General features: G+C 55.3%; 1 protein-coding gene across 8 annotated transcripts; it reads right to left on the bottom strand.

Moving 5' to 3' along the window:
• Positions 1 to 815: 815 nt before the first annotated feature.
• Positions 816 to 19,620, bottom strand: PVALB (parvalbumin). 8 transcript variants are annotated; one of them, XR_006534311.2, is made up of 6 exons: positions 19,134 to 19,222; positions 16,700 to 16,767; positions 14,915 to 15,047; positions 13,526 to 13,635; positions 2,987 to 3,228; positions 816 to 1,035 (listed from the first exon to the last, which is right to left on the bottom strand). XR_006534311.2 is itself a non-coding variant. In XM_070506934.1 (6 exons), the coding sequence occupies exons 2-6, from the start codon at positions 16,758 to 16,760 to the stop codon at positions 868 to 870; spliced, it is 564 nt and encodes a 187-aa protein (XP_070363035.1). In that variant the 5' UTR covers positions 16,761 to 16,767; positions 19,134 to 19,222; the 3' UTR covers positions 816 to 867. The 8 variants fall into 8 exon arrangements, 6 of the variants coding, with proteins under 6 accessions (XP_070363035.1, XP_070363036.1, XP_070363037.1 ...); XM_070506934.1 differs by lacking the exon at positions 2,987 to 3,228 and adding an exon at positions 1,569 to 1,660; XM_070506935.1 differs by lacking the exons at positions 2,987 to 3,228; positions 19,134 to 19,222 and adding exons at positions 1,569 to 1,660; positions 17,273 to 17,352.
• Positions 19,621 to 23,087: the final 3,467 nt, after the last annotated feature.

Here is a 23,087-nt window from a genome sequence, read left to right as displayed (position 1 = left end):
TGGACAAACGTTTAACTTCCCTGTGCCTCAGTTTCCCTACCTGTACCATGGAGATAACAATAGTCTCCACTTCATAGGGCTGTTGTACAGATGGAGACATGGAAAGGGCTTAGCACAGAGGAAGTGCTCAATAAACATTACCTACTGGTATTGATGGAACTAAATTTGACGCCTTCTGATGGAAAGACTGGGAAAGAAGCTCTTTGTTTTCTGGTACTGCTGACTGTACTCCTGGAGCTGCAGGGGAACCCTCCCATCAGGAGTAGAGCCTGCCTGAGAGCACATCCTGCACAAAGGAAAGCAATGCTCAGAGGTGGAGAGAGAAGGACTCAATCCTCATGATATCACTTGAGCCCCTTGATCAAGCTGTTCCTGAAGATGTATCCCTGGACTATTCAGGCACATAACCAGTCAAGTCTTTGTGTTTTCTTCCTTTTTTGCCTAAGTCATTTTGAGTTGGGTTTCTGTCATTTGTAGCAAAAAGAGTCTTAATGGGCATCCATTCATCCATCAGTCCATCCACAAGTCCTAGCCATGTCAGCTCAGACACATCACTTTTCTCTCCAAGACTTAGTTTCTGCATCTGTAAAATGGGAGTTTCATTGCCTACCTTATGGGGTGGTTTCAAGGATTAATGGGCAGCCCACGTAGAGTACCACGTTCAGTACCAAACACAGAAGAGAGGCTTAGTACCTTTCTCTTCCATCCCATCTCTTCTAACCATCTAAATCCCGGCCCCACCCCTGCACAGGTGTGTCTGCAAAGTCACGGCGGGACCCACACCCTGCCAGGCCAAGTCCTCCCGAGCAGCAGAGTCCGATTGGTACAGCCTTTATTGTTTCTCCAGCATTTTCCAGAAGAAGGGTGTCACTCGAGGGCCACAGGGCACAGGGGGGAGTAAAAAATAACATAAACAAACTCAACAGAAACGCAGGAGGGTGGCGAGAGGGGCTGAGATCGGGGGTCCGGGGTGGAGAGGTGGAGGACCCGGGGCCGTCGGAGCCTCTTAGCTTTCAGCCACCAGGACGGAGAATTCTGCGAAAGACAACGACAAAGCAGTGAGCGAGAGTGGACAGCGTGGAAGAGACTGGGCCCCTGCACCGGGCTTCCCACGTCTCGGTTCCCACGTCTGCTGCCGAAGACCTGGAGTGAAGGCAGGAGTGAGTGTGGGAATGAATGAATGGAGATGGGAAATGACGAGCCTACCCTATCTTTTGCTTCATGGTGTCATGAAGCAAATTATTAACAATAATAACTTAGGATTAAATTATTAAGAACTACAAATCATCGTATTATTACACAAATTATTAATGACTACCATAATAATAGCAATGATAATTTTCTGAGTGTTTATCGTAGGCCAGTCACGATTCTAAAGACTTGATATACATCTTATTTGACTCTGACAATAATCTTATAATGTGCATTTTATCATTATTTCCATTCTACTGATGGGGAAACTGAGGCTCAGAGTCCGGCAATTTTTACAAGGTCATAAAGCTAGGAAGAAGCAGGGCCAGGATGCAGACCCAGGTCTGTCCGACTTTGGACCAGGAGCCCTTTCTCACCTGGTTGTTCCCCAGCTGCCCATCAGCATCAGCAGCAGAATCTGAGAAGACACAGGCTCCCAGGCCATTGTCCCGGAATTGACTTAGGAGGGCTGGAGGAGGGGACGACTACTTTATTGACTGAAAGGTGATTCTGGTGAGCAGCCAGGTTCAAGAACTTCCTCCTCAGGGACCCAGCAAGACCCCAGAGGAGCCCCGAGCACGTGGAGACCTCTCCACGCTGCCCAGAGGGCCGGGCGCGTACAGGTGCTGGGAAGGAGCTGGGCTCCGTCTCACCAGCTCCTCACTTAACCCTCCTGACAGACCCTTAGGTCATGGGGAGTCATTGTCCCCATTTTACAGAAGGGAAAACTGAGGCCAGGAGAGGAGAAGTGACTTTCGGAGCCTCAAGGGTCATAAGTGGCTGAGCCGGGAGTCAAGCCCTGGGGCCCAGGCTCCTCCCCATGGGCCTGCCTTCGAGGCCATGGTGGGGGAGGCCGGGTGCTCGCCTGCCCCTGCCTCCCCCGTGGTGTCGGTCCGCCAGGCTTCACCTCCTGCTGATTAATGATGTCAGAGACCAGTGTTGGCACTAGGGGGCAATCGAGTCCCTCTCGTGAATCCAGCTCCTCCTGAAGGAACAAAGGAATGGCCTGAACCGGGTGAGGGGAGACATGGGTAGCAGGAGATAGTCCCTGCCCAGCAGGAGCTTCTGGTCCAGTCCGAGAAGAAGACCATATCTGGCAGGAAGTGCTCCACGCTGCCGGCCTTCCTCTGAGCCCCCAGCACGCTGAGTGCATTCCTACCTCAGGATCTTTGCACCTGCTGTTCTCTCCGCCCAGGACACTCATGGGCCAGCTGTTTCTCACCTGGTCTCAGCTCGAGTGTCCCTCTTCCAGGGGCCTTCTCTGACCACTCTGGCGAAAGTAGTGACCTGCCTGACTGGGGTCCTCTTTGCTATGACCATTTTTTGTTATATTCACAGCACTTAGCACCCTGGAAATAATTTTGAGTACATGTTGCTTATTCCTTTGTCGTCTGCCTCTCTCGTTGGAACACAGAGCTCCCACCCGCCTTGTTCATGCCTCCATCCCACCACCTGGCTCAGCACCAGACACCAAGGGGCCACTGTGTCTGGGAAAGGATGAGGGGACACAGAGACTTGTCTTTCCCAGGGAGAAAAGCTGCCTTCTGAGGAAGCAGTGAAGCCTTCAGAGGGAAGGTGGGTCTGAGAGAGTCCCTGAGAAGATGCAGGATTCCCACAGCAAGAAGCAGAGGGAGGAAGGGACTGAGGTGGGGGCCTTCCACCGTCGAGGCCCAGAGGGCAGGAAACAGTGGGGTGTATTTGGGAAAGACCCGTAGCCATGCTGGGCTGGCGTCTTGTGTGACGGGACTGGCACAGCTGAAGAAGCCTGGGCCTCAAATCTGGCTCTCCCACTTACGGTCTGTGTCACCTCAGAAAAGGCGCCTGGCCTCTCTGAGCCTCCTCCTCATCATCCGTAAAAGGAGGAGAAGTCCGCTCTGCTTCTTGGGTCGGAGATGGTCAGAAGAGACGTGTCCTGGCCCACAGGAGGTCCTCGGCTCCCCCCGTGAGCTCCTCTGCCCGTCTCCCATGTTCTCTCAACTGCAGGGTCCTTACTGTGGTGGTCAAAGGGGACTGCCCAGCAGCCAGCTCTTCTGAGACCTTTATTTGGAATCAAGGAGTCCAGGGAGGGTCTTCTCTGTTGTTTTTCTCTCCAGGAGACAAGAGAGGACAGAAGGGGTTTGCCACCCTCTGCCACTGCGTGTCTCTGAGATGCCATGTCCCCTCCCTGAAGCAGGGGCCCCAGGTAAGTCCCCATGGCCTCTAGAAGATGCAGTGTCATAATGTGGGGACAGCACGGGGAGGGGGGCAGTATGGAGAGTTGGGGTCCAGGAGCAGCCTGGCCCTACTAGGTGGGAAACGTACCTCTCGGGCATCACTTCCTCCACTGGTCAGTGGAGTGAAGTGAGGGGGCAGTGACAATTCCTTGTGAGAGACAAACAAGACACTGGATGTGAAGTGGCTTCGAAAAGGCTGTAAAAGGTATCTGGGGCTCCCTGAGGTTCGCCCCACCCTCCCAGAGTCAGTATGAAGCACTTACGTAAAAACCTCCCGGTGTGATTTCTTAGTTCTCACTATTGGACCAGGGTCATGTAAATGTTGGCCTTAGGGATGCTGGGAGAAGGGCATCCGGAATTCTCTGGGCTATTGTTGCAACTCTTTAGTTCAGCTAGAATTATTTCAAAATAAAAGAGGGAAAAAAACAAAACCAAATCCGCCCATGCTGTCGTCATGGAAATAACCTGGCGCCGACCCCCGCCAGGTGGAGGACATGTACCCCGGCTCCTCACCTTTCTGGGGTTTGACCTGGGAAATGGACACCACCCTCTCCTCTCCCCAGGCTGTCCCTGAGGACAGGAAGGCAGGTGACCCAGATGTGGGGGCCTAGGCATGACTCCAGGTGGGAGAGAGGGAGGGTCCCCCAGGGTAGCGGGCTGAGTGGTAACAGTGAGTGGCAGGGATGGGGCCCTTCTAACAGCCCTCCCCTCGGGCCAGGTGTCAGAACGTCCTCTCTCAGCCTCGGGCTTCCATGGTCCTGCAGACCCTCGCTAAGGCAGCTGGTTCTTTTGAGATGCTTTTTTATCATTAGTACTTTGACGAGTATTGTCCATTGTTAGAGAATTTAAGAATCCTTATTCCTTGAATGCCTACGTGGGAAGTGTTTTGCATTTATTATCTCATTAAATTCTCACGACTACTCCATGGGAAGGACACTCTCGTCTGCACTTTACAGTTGGGGAAACTGAGGCCCGAGAGTTAAGTAGCTGGACCAACATCACCCAGTGGACATGATTCAAGCACTATGCTCCCAGGCTTCCTTCTTTACCCCGGACGTTTCTGACCTACTGTAACCTAGGTAGAGAGTGACTCAGGAGCCAGCTCAGATATTGCCAGCCCCTGACTGTCATATTAGCCCTTTTTAATTCGCTTCATGGGACTTAACGCTCTCTGAAATGATCTAATTTATGTACTTAGTTGTTTTTGTTGGTCTCCCCTACTAGAATGTAAACTCCAGGAGGGCAGGGAGCCCTGTCTGTCTTGTTCACCACTCTCCTAGCACTGGCATAGGCCTGGCGCAAAGCAGGTGCTAGTGAACGAAGGCCAGATGGATGGATGGATGGATGGATGGTCGGACGGATGGATGGATGGATGGACGGACAGATGGACAGATGGATGGATGGATGGATGGATGGCTCATGGGTCCTCCTGAGGGTTCAACAAGTACCCATTTACCTCATATAATTTTCACGACAGTCCTGCGGGGTAAGTGGGACGATTCCCATTTTATATCTGGGGAGATGGAGGCCTGGAGAGGGGACATGTCAGGGCACATGGATAATAAGAGGCAGAGGCAGCACTCGGCCTGGGGTCTCAGGAACAGCCCTCCCTGGATGCGCAGAGGCCACGTCCCAGATTGGGTGGGAGCCTGAACTCTCTCCAGCTTCAACCTGCCATTTAATCCGGGACACTGGGCCACAGCCGGTCTCTCCTGTCCTTGGGCACCGAGCTGCTCTGTCCTGGGATAAAGGAGGCACGAGTCCGTCCTTGATGCCAGCTCACGGAGAGATTATCAACAGAGGAAGTTGGTCCTGACGGTTTCCCGACCTGCGCCGACCTCCCTAACACTCACCCTAGAAATTACGGGTTCTCGGGCTGCTCATCAGCAAAGAGCCCATTAGTCACCTTCACACTGAGGCATTTGGCGCTGTCAGCGTGAGAGGGACCAAGGGACGCTGACCAAGGGACCCTCTGGTGCTGGAAAGTCAGGCATTTTGGAGCCTGACTATGGGAGATGTTTTGGACCTGTGGGGTTTTTGAAAGCAGCCCCCTCCGCCCCTGGCATCTGCCCTGAAGCAGCCGGGATGTCACGATGGCCTCGTGCCCTGGCTTTCTGCAGAGAACGCAGGATTCTAATTTTATCCTCCCGGAACCTGGAGCAGGGCACTTTGTAGACAAATTGAGGACAGAGGTCACCTACTCTGTACTTTCCGTGTCTCCCTGAGGGCAGAGTGCTTAGGAAGCAGTCAATTAACGAACAGCCCTCCCATCAAAAAAAATCTCCTCTAAAACATCCAGCTCTCTCCTTAAAGAAAAACAAAAGAAGAAACGTACCAAGACTCTGTAAAGTCTAGGTCCACCAATTTGGCGGTAGGATGCTGGGAGGGGAATGGGGCATCAAGGGTGGGGTTCTAGTCTTGGCTCTGCCATCCACTCAGGTCCACGAACAAGACACCTCACCCTCCAGGTCCTGGTTTTCTCATCCGTGCAGTGTCGGGTCTAGAACACAGCTCTCCAGCTCTCCCACAGCATTTGGAGCAAGGAGGCTGAGAGTGAATTCCCAACTCCCATTCTTGCTCCTGTGACCTTGGACCAGATCCTTCACCTCCTTGTGCCTCAGTTTCCTCATCTGTAAGATGGAGCTCCTTGGGGTGCTCAGAGGAAGCAGCGTTAAAGCTCTGGGTCACACGCCTGATACACAGCCAGCACTCAGCCTTTGGTACCCGTTGTTATCAAGATGCTTCTATAGTTCCAGCCACCTTAAAACCAAGCCTATAAGATGCCTGGCCACTGCCTGGCACAGAGCGAGGACCCTGCAAATGGCATGGTACCTTTATTTCTTGGCCTTGTCATTGTTATCCCCCGTCATTTCCTGTCCCCGCCCTGGCACCTGCCTGCAACCTTCCAGCAGCCCTGGGGCTGGGTCTGAATCTTGTTCCATCACCTCCTGGCTGGGTGGCCTCAGGTCACTACTTTACCTCTCTGAGCCTCAGTTTTCTCATCTGCAAAGTGGGTATGATGCGGCCTACTTGCACATCTCTGGGGAAGATGAGATGAGAGAATACAGAGAGATGCCTGGCATACAGTAGGTGGTCTATAAATGTTAGTCTCGCCTCCCTTGTATCTCCTCAGCACAACTGTCACAGGTTGGGGCTTTGAAATAACAACAATAACCATAAAAATCCTGAAACGAAGACAAGGAGGATGTAAAGAGCCAGCGGACACGGGAAGCCTAAAGGACCGGCAGCTGAGCTCGTGGAAGTTTCTGACGCTGTCTATCACATCTGAGTCAAGATCGCCCCTCCAGCACACCCATCCGTGGAAACTTAGTCTCTGACCCTCAGTTTCCACATCCGTAGAATGGGGATATGAGAGCACCTGCTGTAGGGTTGTAGTGAGGACGGCATGGGATGATGGATGAGAAGTGCCCAGTACGGTGGTGCTGACAGAGGGTCACGCTAGATCAATGCTCACTGCTGACGTGCGAGGGAGAGTGCCCCTCTGGAGGGACCCAGCACCCTTCCTCCTATGAGCACCCAGGCACAGCCCTACCTCTGCATGGACGCCTCACCCGAGGCCCCCGGGGCCAGTTTGCTGGTTTCTCCATCATCCAATCAGAGAGGCGAGAGGTAGGGATTGGTGGGGGGGAGCAGCCGATGGAGGGTCAGAGGATGGGAGGACTCAGTCCTTTCCTTTCCCTTAGGAGACTGAAATTAGCCTAATTAGGTCTGTCCCAGTCCTGGGTGCTGTGGGAATGGACAAATTTAGAAGCTATTGACAGGTGAGCCCAGCACACGCTGATAGCCCGAAATGAAACTGAGACAGACATTAGTCAGCGCCTGGAAGGCTGCTTCCTCCCCTCTGTCGTGATGACCAGACGAAGGCACCGGTCTGCTGGTTTATCACCTCGCCTCGAAATAGCTCCAGGGCTGGGCTTCTTATAAATCCGTATTGCAAAGAGGGATCACTTTCCCACCCCACAGAACCGGGAGGCAGGATCATTCGGGGTCGAACCGGAGGGCGTCAACAGTTCCGGGGGCTCACTGTGTGCCAGGCACTGCCCTGCATGTCATCCCATTTCATCCTCGCCAGCTCTCTTACCCCCATTTTACTTACAGGGAAACTGAGGCTCGGAGGCACTCAGCCAGGAAGATTCTGACTCAGGCGTGGCTCATGCCGGGGCGAGTCTCTTTCTTAGAGGTTGGAGTAGAAGCACCCTGGGTTCTGACTTGAGCCGTGACCCCCCCAGAGGCAGGAAGGGATGTCACCTGCCCCCACTACTGCTCCTCATCACAGGAGGGCAGTTATGTGAGCAGGGCCGCCCCTCCCCCTTTGCCAGCCTCATCCAACGCAGCGGAAGGCCGCAGTTAGGGGGAGTCCAGGCAGGAATTAAGGCGAGCATCCTGCAAAGCACAGCAACCATTTATAATTCGAGGATCTCAACTCAGCTGGGGGGAGGGAGTGGCAGAGTCAGGAGACCCAGGTGCCATTCGGCCAAGGTTTGCTATGTGACTTTGGCATTTCATGTCTACTGGGCCTCAGTTTCCACATCTCTCAGTGGGGCTCACAGGCTCTGTCCCCTGATCATAGGGGGCCGGTGTGAGGGTACAGTGAGGTGGGACAAAACGCTGCGCACCTTAGGGCCCTGCCCTCAGGACTGCGGGCTGGCCCCAGTGTGCTCATCCTGCCCTGCTTGGAAATCAGATCGCATAGGGGCTGGAGGGCTGGCATTACAGGGAGGCGGCAGGGCTCCCCCGCCCTCCTGCTCACTTTCCTCCCATCTGGGACTCCATTTCCTTTTCTTCCGGGACTGGTGTTCCAGTACTTCCTAAGGGTTTTGAGGGGGCTTACAAGAGAAAGCATACATACAAAGGAAGAGGAGAGGAATCATCTCCTGAATGTTCACTCAGTTCAAGCAGTACCCCTGTGAGGGGTGTTCCTACCCCGCTCTGGGGTGAGGGGATGGATGCCCAGAGAGGAGAAGCCGTGGCAGCTCACAGGGCTGGCAGCACGCCTTCTGCTCTCCCGCCTTCAGGTGTTTAAGCCTCAGGGCTCCCCACTCCTGCCCCTGTTAAATAGGCTACTTAAGGATAAAACAGAAGGGATTTTGCCAGAAGGAAGCAGAAAAGGCGAATGCCTTCAGGCACGTGAGTTGAGCAGCCTGCAACAGTCAGGCAATAATTATGACTAAATTTTGCAGCAGCGGAAGCAAAAAGCAAACCACAGGCTTTCGAGCTGGAAGAGGCTTGAAGCGTAGGAAACTGGATCTGCCGCCGGGATCGGGTTTCAGGGAACCGTAACCAGGATGGCGTGTGTGCATGCGTGTGTGCGTGGGTATGGGGTGTGCAGATCTTGTCTACAGCAAGGTGGGGAAAGGGGTGCTATTTGGAGCCGGAGTGTCAAGGTTTGAAGCGGGCCTGAGTGCCGAATAGCTGGGTGATCCTGGGCAAGTGGCTCCCCTTCCCTGGGCCTCAGTTTCCTTGTCTGTCCAGTGAGGGTGTATTTTGTGGAGCTGCTGTGAGGACTGCGTGAGCTAAAAGGGGGAAGGCCGTGTGCAGCCCCTGGCACACAGGATGTGCCCAGGGGGTGGTAACTGCTCTTCCTGCCAGCCTGCACGTTCCATGCGGGCAGGCGTTGGGTGTGGAAAGCCCAGGCTGGGGACACGGGCCCATGTGAGAGGCAAGGAAGCAGAGGGTCCTGGCTCTGCTCCTGAGTGACTCTAGGCATGTTACTTAACCTCTCTGTGCCCCGGTTTCCTCATCTGTAAAACAGGGAGAGTGATGGCATCCACTTTCTAGGATTATTGTAAGGCAGTGGTTCTCAAAGGGTGGCCCCGGGACCATCAGCTCCACCTGGGAACTTGGTAGAAATGCAAGCGCTTGGGCCCCACCCCAGACTTAAGGAATCAGAAACTCTGGGGTGGGGCCCAGCCATCTGTGCTGTGAAAAGCTGGGGGGTTCTGACGCTGGGCCCTGTATGTGAGCCACCCTTGTGAAGGACAAGTACTCAAGAAGGAACCTGCCACTTAGCAGTCTCGCCTGCTATTTGTGCCTGGTTTTGCAACTGTGGCTGGGTTTTTGGCCACCTTCCACCTCTGTCCAGCTTCTGTCTCCTTTTCTGCCTTAAAACCCCCTTTTACCAGCTCTGCCCCAGCCTTTCAAGGGTGGCCTTCCAGAATCAATCGACCACATCTATAAACGTCTTTGCGCTTCCTGGAAGCAGTTGCCCCAGAGACGGGAATGCAAAGGGTCATCAGGAGGACTTTGTCTTTCTGCCCCTCCCTTCCATCTGGGGCCCTGAAGGGCCTGGCAAATATCACTCACCTTCAGAAGGGCAAACAGCTGGAGAGGGAGGCAGACCCTGCTCTGGAATCCCCCAGCACCTGCTACACGCCAGCACCCAGCCCACACGGGTCTGCAGCCTTGACCTGCAGACCTCTCCCTGTGTACCGCACCTCCTCATCATTGGATCTCCAGAGCTGGACACATATTCACTCATTCATTCATTCAACAAACTTTTCTTGTGCCCCTCCTATGTGGCAGGGCTTATTCCAGGTGTTGGGGTCAGAATCGAACAAAACAAAGTTCCTGCTCCCATGGAGCTGACGTCCCAGTGGGGGAGAAAGAAGCATCAGTGAATAAGAAAATCATCTCATGGTGGATGCTCCCTAAACTCTGAATGAATGAAGCAGGCAGCATAGGCCATGTGCTTTGGATCTGGACAGACCCGAACTCAGATCTTGACCTTATCTCTTCCTAGGCATGGGAGTTTAGGCAAACCCTTAGCCTCTCTGAGCCTCAGTGTCCTCATCTGTAAAATGGAGACAGTAACAGTATCCGCCTCACAGAGAGCTAGGAGGATGAAATGAGTGACTTGCTAAGCCGGGTGCCTGGCTCACAGTAACAGCTCCCCCAGGTTAGATGTCATTGCTATTGATATTCAAGGTCACACGGCTGGGCCAAAGGGCGGAGCTGGTCCTGTCTAGAGGTTTATTCACTGGGACATCCAGGGCATCTCAGAGCTGGAAGGGACCCCTGTGACTGGCCAGTGATTTGACCCCTGGTTTTAAAGAGCAGGCACCGGAAGGTCAGAGGAGCTCTGTGACTTGCCCCAGGTCCCGCTGGGAGTTGAAGGCATCCTCCAGCTGGTGGGCAGGGCTCCTGCCCTTTGGCCTTTAGAGGGAGAGGCAGCAAAGCCGAGTGCCTGGAATAGAATTTCCTGGGCCCACAAAGGGCTCTGCCTCCCATCTTGCTGCCTGTTGGGCATCATCACATCCATCCTGCCCATCACCCTCCAGAAAAAGGACTGTGTTTGGGGGTGGCAGTGGGGAAGGGGAGGTGTCTGCATCTTCCCACCCCAGAAGCACAAAGAGTGGGGCCCCACTGCCTCGGGCAATCTGTTCTTATTGCCCATTTCTTCTCTTGCTCCCCTGTTTTGCTCTGGCCTGACCTCCAGTCCTTCACCAGTTCGGCCTGAGCCTGGACGGTGCTGGCAGACAGACCTGGGTGTCAGTCCAGTGTCACCTTGGGCACTGGAGCCCTCTTTCTGCCCCTCTCTTTTCTACACCTTTGTCCTCTGTCATCCCAAGGTCAAATGGGGTGACGTGTGCAGACCCCAGCATGGGGCTGGGCACACGTTCCATGCCCTGCTACAATTCTCTCTCCGCTCCCACACCCAGCAAACCAATCTTCCTGCCTCTTTCTAAACACCCCCTGAACTTCCCAGCCTCAGTGTCTTTGCTGATACCAACCAGCCTGCACCTCCCTCCTTGGCCCCTGCCAGCCTGCAGCCCTCCTGCCACGGCCTCCAGAGCTGCAGAATGCCCGCTGTCTCCCCCTCCACAGAGCTTGTCTGGACCTCCCGGCCTCTGCCTGGGACCCCTGTTCATTTGTGTCTATACACAGAGCTGCCAGCAACGTGCAGACAGAACGGGATTGCAGCTGCCATTTGTGGGGCACTCGCGGGGCACTGGGCTCGACACTCCCATACATTGTGTCCTGGAATCCTCGACAATCCCAGGGACGTATGTGTTGTCCTACCCAGTTTACAGATGAGGAAACCGGGGCTCAGGGGCACCCAGCCGGGAGATGGTGCCTCTGGGAGCTGGGCCTGATTCATCTTTATCTCCCCCACTGCCCGGCACAGGGTCGCTACTCAGTAAATGTCTGTTGGGTCTGTTGGAAGAGTTGTGTTGGCTCTTTAAGATCTGAGCATGGCAGGGAGGGAGGGAGGGAGGGGAGCAGGGAAGTGGCCAGGATCTGGCCTGGTTTTTCTTCATCGTGGAGTTAGTTGCTCATGAGCAGTCAGCCATGAAGACCCTGCCTAGGGCTTCTGAGCTGTGACATATTGGCTGCAAATAAAAATGGGAGGCAGGTCTGGAGGCCTGGGCTGGGGTCATGGCAGGAACCCAGGCTCCGGGAGAGCTATCTGATAAGAGGCTTGGTGAGGATGGGGGTGAGGGGTGATGGGCCACTGACTGGAACCAAGACCAGCCAGCAATTTCTCTCTAGCACCCTCTGCTCCGGCTGTTTTAAAACCACCTCCCTCCTTCCCAGCCAGGAGAAGGGCAGGTGGCATCGGAAGGCCAGAGGACTGGCTGCATCTGACCTTGCTGGAATTTCTGGCATTAAACTTTAATACACTACATCCGTAATTAGAATCCTTGTAGCTACCTTTCCCAAAGCAATTTTGTGTCTATATTTTCACAACAAGCCCTAGCTGGTCTTAGGATAAAGCTGTGCACCCTATTTGCCAGAGACGAGAACCTCAGTGTGGTGAGGTGACGTGGTCAAGGTCATAGCTGGTGACGGGCAGAGAGGAAGCAGAGCCTGAGGGCGCTGGACTTCGACAGATGTTTACTAAGTGCCTGCTTTGGGTCAAGTAAGGGCTAAATGCTGGGGATAAAAGGATGAATACAACCTAGTCCCTATTTTTTAAAATTTAGTTAACAAACACATACATAGCACTCACTCTGTGCCAGACACTAGTGTAAACACCTTACACGCTGACACATCTAATTCTCAAGACAATTCTGTAAGATAAGAATGATCATTATCCTCAGTTTGGAGATGAGAAAACTGAGGCCCAGAGTAGTTTCTTGAATTGCCCAAAGTGACACAGCTAGAAAGTGGCAGGGCTGGGATTTGAACCCAGACAGCCTGGCCCAGAGGCCTAGCACTGACACACAGTTTTCTCTTAGATTGACAGCAAGGACTATCACGGGAATGAACGCAGCAAAGCATGTTGGAAAGAGTTTTTCAGACTTGGCTCTGAATCTCTGCTCCACCACTTATGTCCCAGCTCTGAGAGCAGGGTGAGCATCTTCAACCTCAGTTTGCCCGTCAGCAAAATGGAGATAACTCCCAAGCACGTGGTGATGCTAAGAAAGATAACAAGACTGAGATGTGCCCCGTGAATGCTGGTTAGATCTGAATGGAGAAGGATGTGGGACAGTGGACCACCAGCCCCTCACCTGTTCCGAAAGCAAAGCTTGCAAAGCAAGACAGGGCCAGATATTCCGTTTCCTAGTTCGCAGCTGATTCCTGGCTGGCTGTGTCTCCTGGCTCCCTACAATGCTGGAATTGTATATTTGGGCGAAGCCAAAACAGGTTCTGAGACTTGAAGTTATAGGACACCAGGACAAGATGCTGAGGGAGATGGGAGATAAGGAATTTCCATCCCTGGAATCTGAGAAGGCAGGGTCCTTGGGAATCAGCTGGCCTCATCTCCTCAGGTTACAGATGGGAGACTGGGGCCCAGAGAAGGAGAGAGACTGCTCAAGGTCACACAGCCAGTTTGGGCAGAACCAGGACTAGAACCCAAGGAAAGTGCAGGCAAAGTTCAGGGAAGATGCCAAATTCTCCCAAATTCCCTATGCAGCAGGGAGAAAAAAAAGGATCTCTTCCTTCTGGATTGTTCAAATTTAGAAAAAAATACCTGTTTCTCTTTGCCTGGCTTTCATGACAGAGCACACAGACATAATGGATTGCCTTTTTCTTCTAATCTTGGGGACTGTGGGATCCCCACCCTTCCCTTTCACGGCAGGCACAGCTCTGAGCTTTTAGCACCCAAATATCCGAAGATCCACGATGTGCCCAGGCCCCAAGTCATGGCTACTCACCGTCGGCCCCAATCTTGCCGTCCCCATCTTTGTCTCCCGCAGCCAGCAGCATCTTGGTTTCCTTAGTAGTCAGGTCTCGGGCATCCGGGAGGAAGCCCTTCAGGATGAATCTGGGGAGAGAAGCCGGGGAGGGAGTCAGGTCAAGGTCACCTTGCAGGAGCGCCGCACGGATGGTGGGCTGGCATCTGCGCAGGGGAAGTGGGCAGCTGGGCCGGGCGGCAGCAGCCAGCATGCATGCAGCTGTGCTGAGCCAGGTAGCCCGGGCTGTGGCTGTGCCTTTGTGGGTGGGTGTGCAGGGAAGGACAGGCTGTCCTCACCGGAGGGTTGACCTCACTCCAGGCAAGGAGTTTTGTTTATTTTTTTATCTGTTTATTTTTCAGCCAACACAACAAACACAAAAGTGTCTTCTCTGTGCCAGGGCCATGCTGGAAACTGGGGGCACAGAGATGATCTCAGGAAGCTGCCTGAAAACAAGAGGAGGAGGTCAAGTACTCCGAGAGACCACACAGTGTGAGGGATACAGTGATGGGGAAGCAGAGAAGGTGCACAAAGGAGGCATCCATCCACCTGGGGTGAGGGGAAGACTCAGGGGGGCTTCCTAGAGGAGGGGATGGCTGGAGGGCAGGTAGAAGTCAGCCTCTGCGTGTGTGTGCACATTGGGCGTGGGTGGTTAGAAGGAGAAGGTTCTAGACAAAGGGTACCCTTGTGGGATGCTTTGGGATGAGAGTGGATGGATGGGGAAGTGTCTACTTGAAAGGCCCCTCTCCACACTCTCCCCTTTCTCTTTGTGGCAACACTCAAGGCAGTCTTGGCCAGAGAGTGACATAAGGCACAGCTGGGCGGGCAGACACAGGCCAGGTGGCCAAGGGGGTGATGGCAGGAGGTTCCTTTGCTGATGCACTCTTGCATTTTCCTGGTCATAGGCTCTCTCCCTCAGCTCTGCTCCCAGGACTCCTGAGTCCCCACAGCTGGTTCTGCATCCCTGGCTTGCCCAGAAACTGCTCTGGCCGCCCTGGTTCGGAAGGGTGGGGGTCTGCGGGGTGGCAAAGGTGCCTTTCAGACAAATGAAAATCAATGACATACTCAAGCGAGCGCTGTCTGTCTTGCCTGTGGTGTTAGGCAGCGAGAAAACCTGCCTCCTCATTGGTATTAAATTATTAAGTAGCATCATTCCATTAGCAATATTAAGTGCCTATAATTTAACCCAGTTAGTTGCACTTTCTGCTGAGGATTTTACCCTTCCGGAAACGACAGCGGCCGTGCTCTGTTATTTTCTGTGAAAAGTGCAGAGAGAGGGCAGACCTGCCAGGAACTCAGAAGCAGGAGTCCCAACCCCCACTCCCTCTCCTGGAGCCTCGGGCTGGGCAGCCCCTGCAGGCCTCAGTGTACCCCAGCTCTTCCTCCTCGATGAAGCCGCTCTTGTCTTTATCCAGGATGTGGAACACCTTCTTCACATCATCCGGGCTCTTTTTCTTCAGGCCCACCATTTGGAAGAACTTTTTGTGGTCGAAGGATTCTGCAGCTGTTGGGGGGCAAGGAATGGGATAAAATGAGGACAAAGAGGAGGCAGTGGGGAAGGAGGGGAGAAGGGAGGTGTCTGGCAGCATCTGTCCATTGACTCCTCTGTGCCCGTCCTGGGGGATGGAGGGCATGCGCCTCCACGGGAGGGCTGAGGGACCCCAAACCAGGACGGGGTGCTTTGCCCAAGGTCACACAGCTCAAGGCAGCAGAGGTGGGCTTGCACGCAGATCTCCCTGGCTCCCAAGCCTGCCCCCACCTTCCTCGGGACCCTTTGCTGATGGTGGACGTAGATGTTGAAGCAGAGGGCTTCCTGGTGTCCACGAAACCTTTGGGTGGTGGCTGAGTGGGAGTGGGCTGGGGAACTGGAGGTGGTGTGAACACGGTGTGTGTGGGGGGGGGGCGTGGGGAGGGTCGACCTTTTTTCTTGGCCACAGATTGTGTTGCCAGAAAATCGACACAGAAAGGACAAGTTTCTTTCAAGGTCACACAGTGGGAGGAGGAGGGGGAGGACCCAGAACTCTTAGTTTGCTGTAGAAATCCATTCTGGTGGGAGTCGGGGGTGGGGGGGGGGGTGTTGGAAGGCTCCCCAGGAATTCCAAGTTAAGTTTCTTCTCAAAGGGAGGAAGGTGGGTTATAGAGAAGTGGGTGGGCTATTGCAGCCCCCTTGGAGGGGGAGCCAGGCAGAAAGAAAATGAATCCCTCTCCCCAATTTTCTGTGTCCTGAGATCCTTTATAAGAACACCTGGGAACAGGCACAATGTTAGACGGAGTAGCGTATGTGAGTAGGGGAGGGGGTCATGTTCTCCCTTCAGCTCCAGGCAGGATGTAAGGAAAGTTGCTCTGACGCTAGGGTGGGGGACTACGACCCCCATCCTAATCCCTCTTCTGCAGAGCTAGGTGACCTTGGGCAAGTTTTTAGCCCTCTCAGAGCCTCAGTTTCCCCCTCCGGGTTATGGGAGGCAGGAGGAAGGTAGGCAGCCAAGCGCTCAAGCCCAGAGCAGCTCACAGAAGTGAGACTGCCGGCTCCGCTGCCTCGGCCGCCTAAGGAGGCTGCAGGTTACAAGCGCTAAGGATGCCCAGCACGGGGTCGGGCAGAGCAGAAGGCCAGCTGTCGGAAGGTCACCTCGCTCGCGGGTCCGTTTGGGGAGGGGGGACTCTGAGCCCCAAAGAGGAGGCTTGGACAGTTGGGGAGCCAGCAAAGGCCACCATTGGGGGAGCAGAGTCCTGTCTAGAATGGGGGTCTTGGAAGGGGGTCGCTTGGAGAGAAGGTGTGCGCACCTGCAGCCCCCTCCAAGGGCCTTAAAGGGGAAGTCCCGAGCGCTCACAGGGACCCGGAGACCCTGCTTTCCACCCTGGTCTTCGCCCTTGGTCGGGGACCCCAGTCCTCGCAGCGTGGGCACCCAGCCTTCGGCGCCTGCAAGTTTCGGTCTTCTGGTAGGGCACCGGGCCTCCCTGCCTCCTCCCTGGGCCACGTCCCGCCCGGTCCGAGTTTGGAAAATGCTGAGGACCCCCCTCCCCGCCTGGCCAGCGCCCCGAGGGATACGTGGGCAGAGGAGTGCTGGGGAGGACCGCACGTCCGCGCAGCCCGCGGGGGTGCGGGGGCCAAGGTGGTGGATGAGGGAAGGGAGCTGGGGAGGGGAGCGCGCTGCTCACCGGTAAAGGCCCCCACTGCCTTCTTGATGTCCTCAGCGTGGAGCAAGTCTGTCATCGACATCCTGCAACTGTTTGAGCGGGCAGAGCAAGTGTGAAAAGATTAAAAAGTGCTTTTCTCATCATTTCTGCTCATATGACCAGCGCTGCAGTGCTGCGCGCCGGGCGCACGCCCGCCGGCCTGGCGCAGAGCCAGGGGGCGCGGGGCTCGGCGCGCAGCCAGAGCCGCTCAGTCCCGCCGAGCCACTGGGCTGCGCGGGCCGGGCGGGCGGGCGTCCCGCGGCCGATCCTTCCCCGCCCCCGCCGAGGGTCCTCGGGACCCCAGGGGCTGCGGCTGGGGAGCCAGAGCAAGGGGCGACCTCTGGAATTTACGGGGCGCCCGCGTCACCAGCCGGGTCTGGAGGGTTCGCCTGCCGTCAAGGGCGCGCAGGAGGCACCGGCTTGGTGCAGCGCAGTCCCGGGTCGACGCACCTCGGAGGATGTCGCGCCGCTTCTGGGAGGATACTGACCGGCCGGGGCCAGGCCTGCACCCTCGTGGGCCCCTCGGCCCTGTTCCCATTCTCTCTCTGCTCCTACCTCAGCCTCGGCTCTTGTCTGTCCTGGATGCAAATTTATGCTGCAAAATCTGAGCTCTGAGGTCTGGAAACCCGACCCACGGGACGCTGGGAGAGGGTGGCACGGATAGGCAGGCGCTGCTGGGGCCCCCTGCAGGTGCCCCATCCCACATCTGGCCAGGATGCACGTTCTGAATCCTGATTTTTTTTTTTTTTCCGTTTTGCTAGTCTGACTTTTCGAAGATCTCTTCTCAGATCCCCCCTAACTACTTTCCTGGTCTCCTGGGCCCCAGAGGATTGCACCTGGTCCAGACGCCTCCTGCCCCACAAAGCTTTGAGGGAGGGGGAGGTGGGAAAGACTACTTGGAATCTCCATGCAGCCTCACCCCACTTGGAGAGCAGATGGCCCATGTCTGGGGAGAAGGTGGCACATTCACTTTTTAGACAACGGAAGCAGATTTCATGACCTGAATTGTGTCTCTGGGAAACATGACACTTCCTAATCTTTGTGCAGCCAGAGACCAATTGCATTCTTTCCCACGGTCTCCCAAGGACTCAGGCTGCAACCGGCTGCCTCTAGAGTGTGTGGAGCACTGGACAGGGAGTCAGGAGGCTGGGGTTCTAGATTTGGGGCTGCACTAAATCCTTGTGTGACCTTGGGTGGTGACCTTCCCCGTTTCTGGGCTTCTGCCTCCCTCCGTTGTGATGATGGTGTTGTAGTCCCTTGTGGTGGAATCTTGAGACCCCAACTCAAGATGTGGGCAGGCGGGCAGGGGCTGACACTGGTGGCCTTTGGCGGGCTGGAGAGAGCTGCCCAGCTGTCCGTTAGCTCCGGTTGCCCGGCCTTGGCTGTCCACACTGTCTGCCTCGGCTCGGCCCTGGACGGCTGCCCTCCTGGAAACCCTAGGACACCGCTGGCTCAGGCTGTCCCCCTGCCTGTGAGTCAGCTTGTTCAGGCACCAGCCCACCAGCGGCTTCCAAGGCGCCAAGGCTGCAGACCTGGCCTCCCGGCACGAGACCTTCCCCAGACACCTCGGCTGCCCCTGCTGCCCCGACCCCAGCCGGGCTGTTAACTCCAACATGCTGGGCTTCTGTGCTATCATTTCAGCCCCTGGGCTCGGCTCAGTCAAGGCGCCTAGCTGAGGATCTGTTTCCCCGGGTGAAGGATCCTTATTCTACGCTGGTGGGGAGACTGAGGCCAGAGAGAGTCAGTGAATGGCTTGAGGATGCACAGCGAGGCAGTGGCAGAGAGGGGCCCACTCCCAGGTCGACTGACTTGGAGTTCAGGGACCCGCTCTCCGGAGCTCCTCCCCAGGGCTTAGGGCGCAGCCCCATCAAGTCCCACGTGTCTGAGCCACAGACGAGCTCCTGGAGAGTCCCAGACAGGGGCCCCTGTGGCAACGGCTGGAGCCTCCACAGAGGCTCGTCCTTCTCCCTCCTTCGTCCATCTCTCCCTGCTGCCTTCCATCAACTGGACGCTTTCAGGCCCAGTCCATCCACCGAGTGTCAGACAATATTGTCAGCTCAACCGTCAGCCCTGCACACTCCTTCCTCCTGCCTCCTCTGCCCACTCAGCTCGTGGGCCCCCTCTGATGGCATCACCGGAGTCCACAGATGTCAGGCTCCATCCCTCTTGTTCTACAGGTGGGAAGCTGAGGCCCAGCCAGCGGGAGAGATTTGCCTCAGGTCACCTTGGGAGACAGGATGGACAGCACAAGAATCCCGTGCTCTCAGGCCTGGACTCCACAGCTGCCTACCTCTGGGCATCCCCTCCCCCAGCCCTTGTGTCACTGGGGGAAGGGGAAATGTGGCTGTCCCTTCCAGCTGGCTTCCTCCCCACTGCCTCCCTGCATCCTCCTCCAGCCTCCGTAGCTGCCACTCACCTCGGGTGGGGATGGAGGGCTGGAACTGCACCGGAAGGCTGGGTTGGTGGGAGGTCCTGTTGGGAAGTGAGCCTGGTGGTGGGACGGCCACCTATATAGGCTTCTGCTCTGGCTATTTTGGGAGGTGGCGCTCCCCCCGGCCCGCAGCCCCCTCCCCTTCCGGTGTCAGGTACTCCCCAACGATGGTGCTGGGTGTCTGTATCACATTCGCCCGCCCTGGGCCCATCAAGCCAGGCCTATTAATAACCCTTGGCCCCTGCCCTCCTCCAGCACCCAAAGCTGAAGCTCAGGCGGGGCTTTTCTCTTCCGCGAAGACTTCCATGACCTCTTTAGACGGCAGCGACGTTTCTGTGCTCCAAAATCCTGCAAGGAAAGGAAGAGAAAAGGCAAGCAGGAGAATGGGACAGGAATTGTCTTCCACACACGTGGCTGGGCCAGGCTCCTCTGTACACAGCATCTTCTCTCTGCAGCCTCACAGTGCGGGCCTGGTCCCTCGTGCGTGGATGGGGAGACAGCACAAAGATGTGAGGTGTTACGTGACTTACTACTCAAAGCCTGGACCTGGAGCCGGGAGTGGATCCAGCTCTTTCATAAGATGATCTGGTGCCTGGCTGACGACTAGCTCTGCATGTTCTCTGACACGTCCCTTTGTCTCTTTGCGTCTCAGTCTCCCCATCCATAAAACGAGCTCAATCAGGGGCAACCTTTGCTCTGTAGATGGGCTTGGGGGGCTATGAACCCGCTGAAATGATACGCAAAATGTCACATAGGTAAACAAAGGCCCATAGCTTTCACGAGATTTGCAAAGCGACCTCTGGCGTTGTCTGTCTTGGATTGGAGATGACCATCCAGAGGGTGTGTTTCGAAAAGCATGAATGAATGAATGAATTTAACAAATATTTATTGAGCATCTAGTATGGACCCCACGAGGGGTTTCTCTCCTCATCCCCAACCTTAGAAAGAATCTCCAGGGCACTGACACTGTCAACAGCGAAGTCCAGGTCTTGATGGTGACATGAGAAGGCCCAGCCTCCACGCTAAGACTGTTTGAGAGGGAAGCTGCCCAGGCCTTCACTGACCATCGGTTCATGGGTGGGAGGAGCAGAGGGTGGACGGAGTGGGGAAGCCAGTGCGGGGCCCGGAGGTGTAGTGCTGAGAGTCCGGCCTAGGACGACGGTGGGGCCACAGGAGGGGTGTAGAGATAGGGCAGCATATCCGAGGCAGACCCTCCCAGATGTGGGGGCTGTGATGACCAAGGCGGACGAACCCACGCTGACTCGGAGTTTCTAGGCTGGGCTTCGCTGGAGAACCGTGCTGCTGCTTTTGGGGGTGATGAGTCTGGGGAGATGACATGTTGGAGGTGAGAATCCTAGGATGTTAGGGCCACACTACCAGCTGCTCATGTTATAGGTGAAGAAACCAAGGCGACAGACCCAAATCACACAGGGAGCAGTGGACGATCCAGGACCTGGCGCTGGGTTCGGAGTGCCTGGAGGACATCCCGGTGGAGGCGCCCAGGAGGTCTGGACTCTGGAGAGAGGTCGGGGCTGGACACGGACCTTTGCGGTCATCAGGGAGACCGAGGAGTTGAAGTCACAGGCGTGGCTGAGCTCAGGGAGGCAGGAACGTGGCAGGGTCTTAAGGACCAACCTTTGAGGAAGAGCCTGGCTAGGCCTGGGAGCATAAGCGTGCTTGCTGAGTCCAGTGTCTGCTGCATCGTGCTTTCGTCCCATATCTCCTTACGAGGTACCATTGCCTTCCCCATTTTACTAACGAGGGAACAAGGCTCCGAGAGGTTAGGCAACTTGCCTAAGGTCACAGAGCAGAGACAGAACTTAAACCCAGGTTTCTCTGACCCCAAAGCCCTTGCTCCTTTCTACCGTACCCTCCTGCTTCCTGCTAAGACCAACAGAAGCTACACGTCGAGGGAGCACCCACAATGAGTGAATTCTGGGGAAACAGGCTGGCCTTCCTCTCTGTCCCCATATGTCTTCTTCACGTGCCTGTAATTAAGTAGATGTAGACGCGCTGAGCCACATTGTATGGGTGCATTTATTGAGGACCTACTGTGTACTTAGCACTTTATGCACATTATTTCATTTTACTGTCATTATAGCCTTCAGAGGTTTGAAGAAATAGAGTCTCAGAGAGGTTTAGTGACTTGTCCAAGGTCACACAGCTAGTGAGTAAGTGAGAGGGCTGAGTTTTCAACTCAAGTCTTCCAATTCTGAAGCATTTTTTTTTCCTGCAATACCTGAAGTAGGGTAGGGATGCCCCAAAGCCTGAGTAGAATGTCTGGAAACATTTTCTCCTTCCTTTTGCTCTGAATTTGTGCTAATCCAGGCAGCCACCACTTTATTAATTGGGTTCACAGAGGCCTTGATGCCAGAGAATGGGTTTATCAGTCAGGCCTTTTTTGACTGTGAGTGACAGAAAGCCTGACTCAGGCTAGATTAAGACAAAAGGGGGACTTATCGATTCAAGTGACTGATTGATAAATCCAGGAAGGTTCAAGTACGGCTTGATCCAGAACTCAAACGCTGCCGTGAGAACGCTGTTTCTCTCTATTGCTCAGCAATACCTTGTGCTGCATCCGCCACCTTCTCAGACTGGGTGTCCCCCTCAGTGCTATAAACTTTCAGACCCACGTCCTGGGAGAAAAGGGAGTCCACTGCCCCAAAAGCTTGACCAGAAGTCCCAGAACTGAGGTTTCCTGGCTGGGATTAGCTGGGTTTGGGCACACAGGTCCCTGAACCGGCCACTGAATGCATGGGGAGCGCAGGCCTGGGTCACAAGGCACCTTCAGCCTGGGAGCTGTGTGGGAGGAGGGCTGGCCCGGAGAGAGGTAAGGGATTCTGGGATGTCGAACCCAGTGAACTGTGCAGTGTGGCAAATCTCTGGGGGGCGCCCAAGCGTGACGGGTGCTGGGGAGGGTTATGCTTGGTGAGTTTGACCACAGTGTGCACGGAACTTCTAGAGAATGATTCACTCTGGGGCCCAGAGTAACCTTTCTGGACTTGGGACCCCTGCCCCCATCCTGTCCCTCATGAGGTGTGACAGGCAGTTGCTCTCGCCCCCTTGGACCTCTGCTTAAAGGCAGCAGCGGTCCCCAGTGGAATCTCCCGCTTGCATAAGGATTTCTTACTCTGAACAAGGATGAGGCACTTGGGTAGATGGGATGGAGGTTGTACCCCCATGTTGACCTGGCTTCTATCCCCTAGGTCCCAGTACTGTGTCTGGCCCTCAGCTGGACACTTCTACGTGTATGTTACTGAAATGGATCCCATTATTCTCTTTTTAGAGATGAAAAAACTGAGGTTCAGAGAAGTCAAGTCTCTTGCCCAAGGTTACACAGCATGCCAAGAGCAGAGCCTGGTCTGTCTGCCTCCACTCACATCCAGTGCTCTCCCCAGAGCCCGCTCTAGCCTCCCAGCTGCTGGAAGGAAGGCAGCCAGCGTGTGGGGCTCAGCACTCTCTTAGCTGCCATCTGCCGGGAGACGAGCATTCAGCTGTTCGCTTCGCTGGTGCTATTTCATTAGTTCACACTATTTCCACCTGCTGTGGTTGGGAACAGGATACAGGGCTCCTCACGTCCAGGGCCCTGGCAGGCCGCATGGATTCTGCACGGTCTAATGATAGTTCTGAGGCCAGACCTGTGAGATGACGTGTATTCACTCGAAGGAATCTCGGCCCCATTCCGGAGAGCCGGATCTTGGGCCTGTGGCCTGGTTTCCCCTCCCGCCCCTCACCTGTATTTAAGCATAATTTCACCACTGAGAGAGGCCAAGGGGTAGAGGGTCCTAAGGGTGGTCAGGGCACGTAGGTGGACAGCCCTGGGTCCCCACTCTGGCTCTGCCAGTTACCCACTGTGTGACCTTGAGCCAGTCGCTTCACCTCTCTGGGCTTCAGTTTCTCCATCTGTGAGATGGAGCTGAAGAGGAAGCTGTGGTGAAG

Source organism: Equus asinus, chromosome 4 (assembly GCF_041296235.1).
Source record: "Equus asinus isolate D_3611 breed Donkey chromosome 4, EquAss-T2T_v2, whole genome shotgun sequence".
Taxonomy (NCBI): domain Eukaryota; kingdom Metazoa; phylum Chordata; class Mammalia; order Perissodactyla; family Equidae; genus Equus; species Equus asinus.
This window is presented reverse-complemented; position numbering and strand designations above follow the sequence as displayed.